Source organism: Tripterygium wilfordii, chromosome 14 (genome assembly GCF_013401445.1).
Source record: "Tripterygium wilfordii isolate XIE 37 chromosome 14, ASM1340144v1, whole genome shotgun sequence".
In the NCBI taxonomy this organism is placed as follows: domain Eukaryota; kingdom Viridiplantae; phylum Streptophyta; class Magnoliopsida; order Celastrales; family Celastraceae; genus Tripterygium; species Tripterygium wilfordii.
Genome location: NC_052245.1, coordinates 1,831,659 through 1,843,829, shown reverse-complemented (window position 1 = coordinate 1,843,829; position 12,171 = coordinate 1,831,659). Strand labels below are relative to the sequence as shown.

Sequence of the window (12,171 nt, the reverse complement as noted above, 5' to 3'; positions counted from 1 at the left end):
CGACTACTTGGTGTGTCTATCCATATATATATATATATATATTGTTAGCTAGGTAAAACGTACATTTGTTATGGATGATCCCATTAAGATTGTGTTTTCCTGGAAAAAGTTGTATACATGAGACACGGACCTCACAACCACTACAAGATGTTGAAATATTCAAAGTGCGTATTCCAGTATTCTCTTACAGTACGTAATAACTAAAGACGCAGGCACGTTTAAGTAAGCAAAATGAGACCCAATACCGTATCTATCCGAGGTACGTACTCGACACGGTAAATTACGTGGAAACTTCCACTTCATTAATATAATGCATTGATCAACATACAGATTGAGTACTTGAACAAAATGCATTTGCTAATGGTCATAAATTTGACTTAGTCTCCTGTCACAAATTTCTGCAACATAAAACTAACAATGTCATCGCTTGATCTTTCACGTAATTGACTTTTGCTTTCTTTTTTTCCTTCTTATGCCTTGGTCAAAGCTTGTTGGCTTGAATAATTGGGCATTGAAGAACCCCATTTTCCGCATAAACCAGAGTACAGCATTTGTATTTTGGTTTTTCTTGCTTAATTAGGTCTACAAAGTTTGGTATCATGAACTGTTTGTCCAGTTTTCGTTAATTCTTTGCAATTAATGGTGGTTAGGATGCATATAATTACAGGAGTAGTTGGAGAATTTAATGTCTTCTTGTCCCCTTTTGTGACATTTATTGTTGGCTCCTCTCCATCCTTTAAATTATAATTGGAGTTGGACCTAAATTCTAGAATCACGAATTGTGTTCCATTAGTTTTGTTGACAACTATACATCTGAATCATTAGTTGGAGTGGTAAAAATGATGTGTATAATCCCTCTCCCCGTTAAAAAAAAAAGGGTATGTAGACAACTGTAATAAAATACAAAAGTAGCCATTGAAGGTTGTGCATTTGTATTTACTTGTTTGTTTGAATTTCTTTTTTTCCCCCTTTAACGACATATATAAATTAGCATATCTTAAAAATTCCTTATTTTCTTCTTGAAATTATTTATTTATAAATATATGGCAGTCTTGTTAAGCTGTGGAGTGGACACGCAAATTAAAAATAATAAATTATTTATGACCATTAAATATTTTTTATACGATTAATAACGACATATAATATATGAAAAAAAAAAACTTAAAAAAAATAAGTGACACATATGGGTAAGGAACAAAACATACCATATAATTTTCATTATATAATTACTATTGCTCCGCCGACTCTTTATTCCAATCAAAACGAAGCAATTAATATAATTGAGAGTTTGAGTTTCACATCGATGTATGACATCTTTTTCTAATCCTTCTTTATCTTCATTTTATGAGGTGATGTACATTACTTAATTAGCTCATGTCACTTGTATAAACTCTGTGATTGGATTTGGGTCGTTTGGCTATCTTTTTAGGCTCCGTTTGGATGAGAGGATAAGACTCTGTATAGTATAAAATTATGTTTTAATGAAGTTATCGGGTGTTTGGATGATTTTTAAAATACTCGGGATAGTATAACTTTATACAAAAGTGGTTCTTATACGATGCCGATCATATAATATTAAAATGCCTCTAACTCATTTTATTTTATAAGAAGTGCTTAGTATAACAAATAACATGTCAAATGACAAAAAAACATTCAATGTCATTTTAATTGAGGGTAATCCAGACATATTACCACAAATCTTATACTATACAAGCCTAATATCAGATTCCTTCCAAACACCGGATAGGATTAAATTATACATCAACTTATACAAAGATTAAATTTTATACTGGATAACAATATTATACTATCCTATACGGAGCCTCAAACGGCGCCTTAGACATCAACATTCATCGCACGCATGCATGTATACATACACACACATATATATATTTGTGTGTATATGTTTGTATACATCATAAATGCATGATGCACGTATATATTTTTGTATTTTGGTCTCTATCGTCCATCTCTTACATTAATATTCCATCCCACCCCTTATCCCATTTTGTTTGCACTAGATCATCAATTGTCTTACAAACTGGTAGGTAGGACGGCACGGTTTCTATCCATCATTGTCATCATCTTTTTTATTTTGTCAATGTTTTGGTCCCCCATTGATATTTAACTTCATAAATCAGTTAGAAAATTGCCTTTTATCTTATCGATTAATTTGGTTTTTTCCCTTTCATTATTGTTTTTATTTATTTATTTTCTGCCCTTAGTTGGAACATAGTTACCAAGAACTCCATACGCTCCAGGTCATGCATGGTATGGGTACAAGAACAAGGTATGCCACTTGATTAATTTGTGATAGATAATTTTGTGTTACCATAGTTACCAGAACCATATAACATTGATGTTGCACGAGGTTTTATGGAATAAAAACTAAGCATATATGTGTATGTTAATTAGCATAAGAAAGAAGAAAAAATCAAGTTATATCCAATCATGTCAACAAAAAAAAAGGTAGCGATGTAAACAGTTAGTTACGGTTATTTTTTTTTTTGGGATTTTTTTGTCATGAATTTAACCACCAATCGATCAGTTAACGACGGTTATTTCATTGGTTATTGGTATGTTCAAAATAATATTTTTAAAAAAATAACCGATTAATCAATCGGTAGATTTGATTACTACGATTTTTTAAACACTCTTAAAAAAATCCGACAATAATAGAAGAGGAAAATCTTTACAGATGATGTATGATAGGTTAGAAACTTAGAACCAATGCATCTCATTAAGGCGGCAATATTGTCAGCGAGTCAAAATGATAAGAGACAAGGAAAGTGACTACATGCATGTTCGAAGGATAAACCACACGCATATAGTTAGTACTTATATGATTTTGGTCAACTTTTGAGGGTGACCAGTGACCAACTACAGTAAGTTGTTATTACATTACTATATCTACAATAATTATTGATATCCATATTTCGAAAAAACACACACATATATATATGAGAATATGAATTCTTAAAATGAGGTTTTAATTTTTAGAATTCACTTTTAGGGTTTAAAATATTTTTTTAAAATTTGAAAAAATATATTTGTATTTTGATCGGTTTAATGAACACAACGATATATTTTTTGTTTAAAATAAAAATAAAATGAAACCTGAAAAATGTATGAAACGTCTTTTGTTTTATGTTTAACGATCAAGAATTATCATGCACCGTTTATGTTGATATTGATTTTTGTTTCGAATAAAAATATATCATTGGGTTGGTAAAAATGTTTTGAACCGTAAAATTAGGACTCATTTTAGAACCTCACTTTAAGACCTCATAAGAGATTTCCTATATATATATATATATATAAAAACTTCAAAACCTATGAAGATTTTCTTGAATGATCCATGCGATGACATGTTTTATTTGTCATGTGAACATATATATATAAAAGGATAAACTTCAAAACCTATGAAGATTTTCTTGAATGATCGATGAGATGACATGTTTAATTTGTCATGTGAACGAAGAGACAACGATATATGGCAGCAAGCAAGCACAGATTCACTGCACCATAAGAAATTAAGACTTGCGTGTGAAATAGAAATAGTACTCTTTGTTGAGTCTACGCTATATATATGCCATATTGGGATTTCCCCTAAAATCAAATGTGGTCCAAACTAGATAATTCAAAGATCCTCACATGAAGTCAATTACTTTGCCATCATTGGTTTTGATGAAAAAAATATTAGATTTCTTGCATGAGTTTCAATGTTTTTTCTAACAACAAAAAATACTCTTTGCCTACCAAAAGCATGCAAGTCTCTTCAATTATATATAAGTCTATAATAATGTATTTTCGTCTACTTCTGCCATGTAATCCGGGTAGACTGGAATAAATGGCATATGTGATTGATTTCCACATTAGTTCAAAATTGTGGATGCTATTTCCGACATCTGAGTAATGTGCGCTCCAAGATGCCTCTGTAGGTTTTTTTTTTCTACGGTTCCATCACGGTTTATTTGAAAAATATTCTTATTTTCCCGCATCTCTCATTGTTAAAACTTAAAACCCATAACCTCTTTAATTATGAAAAGTGAACACACAAAAATCAACTACTAGTTAAAATCACATAGATGGAACAAAACCCTAAATCAGGCTCAAGCTAAATTGACCAGAAATCCCTGGTCAAGAGTCACATGGCTAGTTATAGGGCTACTGCGTATCTATCCTGATCTACGATGCGTGATCAAAGTTTTGAAAAGAGCCGTCAAGATCACATGGTTTTCATAATTTGATCCTGTGCCACATTTTGACTCCTATTTACAACGCCTTCGTTTTAATTTATTAATTAAGCTATTAAAGCTAAACTAACGCGCGTAGGTTCCCTATGTTATGTATGGGCTAATAGGCATATCCGAACATAGGCCCATTTTAGTCGAATAAGCCATACCCCTTCATTATTCAATTAGGCCCAATGTTCATCTGGCGGAGAATCATCTTCTTTAAGAGAAGCCCATCAAATAAAAGGCCCGTCAGATTAAAAGGCACACTGAACCATTGGACATCCAAATTTAAAATTCTTAACCGCCGGATATTTGAGTCCAAATTTAAGTCCACAGAGCTAGCGGCCTTCCAGCCCAAGCCCAAGCCCATATTTGTGGCGCTTAGCCCATTGTTCTGTAAGCTTTCAGGTATGCTTTAGGTGGACGATTAATTGAAATTACTCATTCGCTGATTTTCATCTGGTCATTTTTTGTCGTCTAATTTGACAGGATTTGTCCGTGTGAGATTATTGTGCATTTGTAATGTGTTAGCTGGTGGGTAATTCTCAGTTCTGTTCTGGTGGTGGAGATTACTTTGTGTGGGTGAGAAGGGTTTAATTAATTCTGTGTGAATCATGGCTGAGACTAGTGAAAAGAAGGTTGTTACAGAAATCATCCCAACTTCGTATCGCATTACAGATAAGACTAAAAAACTCATATCGATCTGGCATAATTCAGCCCGGTACTTTATAAGCAAAGCCAAGCTCTCTCACTTTGTAAATGCATCTTTTAGGATTAAGAACCAATGACGACAACCCATAGAAAACAAATTCGTGGCCAAGAGCAAACACCTGATCATTTCAACAGTGTTTTTGACAATTCGGTATTCACCACATCAAGGACAGAAATCTCAAGCATTCAATGTTCTCCTGGTAAATCTAATCAAATCTGTGTGTGACTGCGTTACTGCAATGGAGAAACTATGTCCCGAGGTCCGGTGACCTTAAATTCGTCTCTTTATTTGATGGACTAGCACATAAACATGTTACATATACAGCAAAAGTTGTCCCAAGAAAAGAAAAGAAAAGAAAAATCATAATTAACATGATCACAATCGAAGATTTAAGTCAAGCTCACGCAAATCTGATGATTCTTTTGGGAATTTGTCGACGCGAAAGCTTCCCGGCCAAATCAAATCCATTGGATCCTCAAGCATGAAGGGTGTCCATGCCATACCAAACCCTGTACTGGCATCACCAAATCTTGCTACCATACTTGACGCTTCTCTGCTTGGCTTCCGCACAAGAGAGTGAGGTTGGACCCCTAGCGACCGAATCGGAACGGAATTGAAGGGAAACCCCATTGATGTCATCATCATTCTTTGCGAGTGGAATCTCTTGGCAGCTCCTCTTTCTCTCTTGTGTGCATTCTGGTGACCTCCCAAGGCCTGTGTACTGTAAAACTTCCTCATGCAGAAGTTACATGAGAAGACCTTTTCATGTGGTGGTTTTGACATGGATTGAGGAATATCAGAGTCCCCTTCAGTGGGAATCTCATCTCTGTTGAGGCCTAGACTCAACCAATCTCTCAAATCATTGTCTCCCAATCGTCTTTCATCGTTGCTCAGAGTTCGCGATTCAACATCCTGATTGTTAATTGATACATCTCTTGCTTCTTCTTCAATCTGGGAAACCATTGCGAGGGAGAGTTTTTGATTCAGGGGGGTTAAAGAAGTTGTGGTGTCTACTCTTAAATAGGGACCCTGATGTAGGAATGAATATAATGGACAAAGTGGGAAGGGATCAACATCATCGAACATTTATCCCAAAAATTTTGGATCGGCTATATGAGTCTATGAGAATCAACTTTTTATTAAATCATGCTCTCTCTCAATTCTTCTCACCGCCTTAAGCTACCTCTATGTTGTACATGACAATACCATCTTAAACGGTTTGCTCGCAACTTACCTCCAAATGGTACTACTCTTACCTTAGATTTAATGATCTCATTTCCTATTCTATCTTCTCTCATGTAGTCACACATCCAATGAAACATTCACATTAACGCTACCTACATTTTTTTAAAATGTTGTCAACTTTTAGTGCTGCCCTTGTCAAGCTTAAGGATTCCCCAAACTCATCTTCATCACCTTTTTCCCCCACTTCTCTAGAGCATCAACAATATGATTCTCTTTGGATGGATTACAACACAAGATTAAACCAAGACATGATGAAACACTGTGTTCTCCAATCAACATATCACTAGTAGTTGAGTTTGCCCCATTATGTAGTTTTGAACTCCCCATACTGGACAGCAACCTAACAAGAATCAGTAGTTGGGCATCTGATTTGGGTTAAAAGATTAGGCACATATAGTTAAAATCTACTGTTAATAGTCTAAAATGAAAGGCATAAAATTTATTCACACTTCTCAACATCACCATAATAACTCTAGTCATTGTAATTTCACTTTATATTTTTCTTACTACTAGTAGTAGTAGTAGTTAAGTTTCTGTCAGGTGAGGAGGAGATCGTATTTGATAAAGGAAGAAAGAAAAAACAACCTGAAAAGTAGTAGTAGGTACTTTAATCAGAAGAAGAAGATCGAAGAAGACAAAGTAAATGTTAAGACTCCTTGAAGAGATAGGACTAGACTCTAGACTGTCATCTTTCAACTTTAATTTCATCAAGAACATGTACACTACTATTTTCAGAAAACTGAGGGCCCAGGTTACTGGCAATAATGGTGATAAAAGGCTATGCAAAGGTGGTTGTCTACTTCCACTAGGGTTTTCATTCTAAAAACAGAAGGATCTATGGGAGTGTCTTCATGTAGTGGGCAATATGTAGATGTACAGTGGGAGAAGTTCACTGAGACCCACTTGCACAGTTGTACTTATTCTGAGAATCTAGGCTGTTCTAATAATACCAATAATAATTCAGAGTACAAAAGCTTAGTTTTTCCCACGCATAGTATGATGAAAGCAGCTTTGATGCTGAAGCCTCTTTGAGATAAAATAATCGTGGTGTCTGGGATGCTGAGTCAGATCTTACAAATTCCACATGTCCTATCAATTAGGTTCACATAATAAGCCAAACTAGTAGAGATGATATCCAAATAAAATAACTAGCCAATCAATGCTCTTTGGATAAATTAAATAAATAATTTGGTAATGACATGTTACGAAATGCAAAATTCCAAACCATGAACAGATCTTTCCTTGCCTTTCAGTCAACTGCCTACAAGGTTATGCACAGATCAAACCACAAGCAGGAATTTGGTTGAAGTTCATACATGATATATGCATATCGGGTTCTTATCATATGAGGGTATCAAGATCAAAGCACTTGTTGATAGAGATCCAAGCAACCTCCAGCTACAGTTCCAATGGCAATGCAGATTTGATAGAGAGATGCCTCATACTAGATAAAAGCAACACACACAGACAACTAAATACACCAAAAGATCTATAATCAGCATAAGCAGGAATTTGGTTGGCTTATTCCGACATACTCTTAAATTCATGGATGGTGCTTCGGCTGGCAAGCTTTTTTTTTTTTTTTTCTGGGAATATGAAGAGAGCTAGAGCTACAACTTTGGAGGAGAATTAGATAACCGAAACACTGTCAGGGAAGACCCATGTTTTGTTCCAACATGTAGGAGATAAGACAAAAAACCGCGGTGGCAGAGTGCCGTCAGAATTTAAACACACTAAAACCCATTCGGACCCAGCATTGTCTATAATGCTACCTTAAATTACTGGCGACTTTTGTTTTCAGTTTCTAAAAAATGCTTTAAGTTCTGCCCTAACTATTTTCATTCAGCTATCTACAAGGTTAAGACTCTACATATAATTTATCAAAAAAAAAAAAAAAGACTCTACATATAAGTTCAGGATATCACAGGAAAAAGTAATTCAATTCCAACTGTGACATGTGAAACTAGACAGGATATAAAAACACATTATATAACAGACATGGGAACCTGCAACAATTCATTTTCTTGCTTTTCATTCAGCAAATTCAAGGGCAATTTCATAGAATTATAAAAAATTGCTAAGAGAACCAACAAGGTAATAGGACAAGTTGACCTGGTAGTATCCACTAACAATCCATTACAAACATCCAAGCAACCATCATTTGCATACAAGAGTGAGTTCGAAACATTTGAGTGAACATGATGTTAGTAAATTAAACACCACCACTACAGTAAAGAAAGTAATACCTCACCTCCGTTATCAATTGCCTAATATAGCAAAGAGGTGACCAGGCAGCCTAAAAAACAGCATCTACTTATCTAATCCTAATGTGAAGGAAGGTGCATCGTAGAACTTCCAACTGAGATGAGAATTATGAAGCATTTGTTTGAAGCAACAATTATAAATAAAATAGCTTACATGACTCCTTCAAAACAGTGCCAAAAGACGAGCATCTAACGCCATCAAATGAAGCATCACCAGTGAATTTAAGTACCTACATCGCATAAGAAATCAGTAATTATTTCAACAAAAGGACACTCATATCATACCCATACAAGATATGACTAATTTAGACTATTATTAAACATAAAGTTCAAATTATTGTAGAGCCAAGAATAATTTTAGGGTTTAATAAGAATCTTCGAAATAGTCCGTCCTGATATGAAACCTAATAGCCCTCAAGTCATTTCACTAGTTAACAGATTCCCATGCTAGAAAATACGAACTTTCTCTTTTAACAGCTAAAAGTTTATTAAAGCACCAAGGGGGTGCAACCAAGATAATTACAAGTAGACTGGGAATGCAAGTAAATATGAACAAAATAAAAAAGAAAATGTTCCATAAACAAATTAGAAAGGCACACCATGAATTGTATGCTTGGTGATCATAGTATTCAACATTGCACAATGATGAGAATGCCAAAGAGGTATTCCATTCACACAAACAAATGTTTCACCAATCTTATTACAGACTTACACTAATTTGATACACACAGCACATGAAACGATATTGTATACTATGTGATTTGAAAATTAAGGATATAAATACCTTAGAATACATAAAGTGATGGATTATGCAATAGCCTCACTACATCGAAAAATAAGTCCCCTTTGGTAAATAGTTCAATCCTAAAAAGAGTTGGGGAAGCATTGCAGTGATAAAAGGAAAAGGTACCCTGAGACAACTCGCAACAAGCGCGCGCCTCTACTGCGATATGAGAGGTGAGACGAGTCGCCGCCCCGATACTGTTAAGCGGCATCAACGACTGCGCGCACCCTAATGTCCCCGTTGCCCTACCATACATTAATAAAACAAAGGACAATTTAACACTTCAAGCTATGAAAATCTGAATCATCCATTCATTTATAAATATACACATCTATACAACATGAAACATAACAGTTACTTGGGAAGGGAAAAGAGGGAACGGCGCGAGGGAAGGCGGGGTCCGAGGGGAGGAGCAGAAGGGCTGAGGCGCCGGAGGGATGATCGGACAGGTGTTGCTCGTGATGTGGAGATTAGTGTTCTTGAGAGAGATCCGCAGCGCCATGCCATCTCTGTCTTCTCTATTTCTCTTTCTGATTCTGCAGATTGGCGCGAGCTATGGTCACATGGGCAGCAGGGTTTAAGCACAAACTGCAGTCTTCCAAACCCTCCTAAAACGGCCCCGTATTAATATCTGGATGTGTAATTAGATAAAGCCCAGCCCAATATGGCGGCCCAAGAAAGCAGCCCATGATCATGTTGGGCCCGTGGGATTACGAGCTCCGTATGTCAAAAAGGAGAACAGGACTAATAGCGCCAAATGTTTTAACGGTTTCAACTACCCATCCATGTCCTCAACTACCATCTTCCCGGGACCTCCTCCGTCACCACGCGCTACCACCAAGCACCACTTCCCATCACCAGATAGGCTTGCCTTCCTCATCGACCAATCTAGAACCATTCACCGCCTCCGCCAAATCCATGCTGTTCTCTATCGTCATAATCTCCATCACCATCCCATCCTTAACTTCAAGCTCCAACGCTCCTACTCCTCTTTGGACCGACTTGATTTCTCCCTCACTTTGTTTAATCTTACTCCGGAACCCAATGTATTCTTCTACACATCAATGATCCACGCCCACACCCTCCACAATCTCCATCACCAAGCACTTCTCCTATTTATCCAAATGCTGAATCACGATGTTGACCCAAATACTTTCACCTTCTCGTCTATTTTAAAATCCTGTCCGATTGAACCCGGAAAAGTGATCCATTCCCTAGTGATAAAACTTGGGTTCGATTCAGATTTGTACATAAAGACTGGTCTTGTTGATGTATATGCGAGAGGGGGTGATGTCATGTCTGCTCGTAAACTGTTTGATGGTATGCCTGAGAAGAGTTTGGTTTCTTTGACCGCGATGATTACTTGTTATGCCAGGTGCGGTAAGCTTGAAGATGCACGACTATTGTTTGATGGATTGGAGAAGAGAGATGTGGTTTGTTGGAACGTGATGATTGATGGGTATGCACAGCATGGATTTCCCAGTAAGGCTTTGGTGCTGTTTAGGCAAATGTTGGCGACAGAGAATGTGAAGCCCAATGAAGTTACTGTACTAGCCGTGCTTTCTGCTTGTGGACAGACAGGGGCATTGGAATCTGGTAGGTGGGTGCATTCTTTTATTGAGAACAATGGGATTCAAGTGAATGTTCATGTGGGCGCTGCTTTGGTTAATATGTATAGTAAATGTGGAAGTTTGGAGGATGCACGTTCGGTATTTGATAGGATGAAGATCAAGGATGTCGTTGCCTGGAATTCAATGATTGTAGGATATGCAATGCATGGATTTAGCCAAGATGCTCTGCAATTGTTTGGGGAAATGTATAGAATAGGACACCAACCTACAGATATAACTTTTATTGGCATTTTGAGTGCTTGCGCTCATGCGGGATTAGTCAAGGAGGGGTGGAAATTTTTTAACTCCATGAAAAGGAAATATGGGATTGAACCAAAAGTTGAGCATTATGGGTGTATGGTTAATCTACTTGGTCGTGCAGGGCATATAAAAGAAGCTTATGAGCTTGTCAAGCACATGAATATTGTCCCTGATCCTGTCTTGTGGGGAACTCTACTTGGGGCTTGTAGGCTTAATGGTTGCACGGCTCTGGCAGAGGAAATTGCTGAGCTTCTTGTTAGCCAGAATCTTGCGAATTCAGGGACTTACATTCTCCTTTCAAATATATATGCCTCAGTGGGAAACTGGGACGGGGTAGCAAGGGTGAGGACATTAATGAAAGAGAGTGGGGTACAAAAGGAGCCTGGTTGTAGCTCAATTGAAGTAAATAATAGGGTACATGAGTTTCTTGCTGGGGATTTGAGACATTGGAAGAGTAAAGAAATTTATATGATGTTGGAGGAGATTAATGGTTGGCTTAAGGCCCATGATTACGCCCCACTGACAGATGTTGTATTACACGATCTAGGGGAGCCAGAAAAGCAGCTATCCCTTGAAGTTCATAGTGAAAAACTTGCCATTGCTTTTGGGCTTATCAGTACTCAACCAGGAACCACGTTAAAGATTGTGAAGAATCTTCGGGTATGTTCAGATTGTCATGCTGTGTTCAAGTTGATTTCAAAGGTCACCAGTCGTAAGATTATAATGAGAGATCGGAACCGGTTCCACCACTTTGAAAATGGTTTGTGTTCCTGTGGGGATTATTGGTGAATTTTTACTCAATTCCTCTGAGTTGTCTTCAGCACTGTCTCCATTGTTAGATCATTTGTTCCCGTTTGCAATTCCCTCCAAACCTATGTTTTGTAGCAAATTTCAACAGTTAATGTAACGCACATTCTGAAGAACTGCAAGGATCCTCAGCACACAGGAAGTGGCTGACATCGGTGGTTCCAGAGTTCTTGCAGTTCTCATTGTTATGCCTATCCTTCTCATAAAGCCTTTTTTACCTTTTTACTTCTTGGTCAACAAGAACATAGGG

General features: G+C 36.9%; 2 protein-coding genes across 3 annotated transcripts; one reads left to right on the top strand and one right to left on the bottom strand.

Annotated features, from left to right (window-relative positions):
• Positions 1-5,202: 5,202 nt before the first annotated feature.
• Positions 5,203-9,617, bottom strand: LOC120014655 (zinc finger protein 7-like). 2 transcript variants are annotated; one of them, XM_038866669.1, is made up of 4 exons: positions 9,602-9,617; positions 9,370-9,488; positions 8,614-8,689; positions 5,203-7,284 (listed from the first exon to the last, which is right to left on the bottom strand). In XM_038866669.1, the coding sequence occupies exon 4, from the start codon at positions 6,034-6,036 to the stop codon at positions 5,326-5,328; it is 711 nt and encodes a 236-aa protein (XP_038722597.1). In that variant the 5' UTR covers positions 6,037-7,284; positions 8,614-8,689; positions 9,370-9,488; positions 9,602-9,617; the 3' UTR covers positions 5,203-5,325. The 2 variants fall into 2 exon arrangements, with proteins under 2 accessions (XP_038722597.1, XP_038722598.1); XM_038866670.1 differs by lacking the exon at positions 9,602-9,617 and adding an exon at positions 9,244-9,282.
• A 386-nt stretch (positions 9,618-10,003) lies between these two features.
• Positions 10,004-11,924, top strand: LOC120015152 (pentatricopeptide repeat-containing protein ELI1, chloroplastic). Its single transcript, XM_038867381.1, has one exon. It carries the CDS (start codon positions 10,029-10,031, stop codon positions 11,901-11,903), a length of 1,875 nt encoding a protein of 624 aa, XP_038723309.1. The 5' UTR covers positions 10,004-10,028; the 3' UTR covers positions 11,904-11,924.
• Positions 11,925-12,171: the final 247 nt, after the last annotated feature.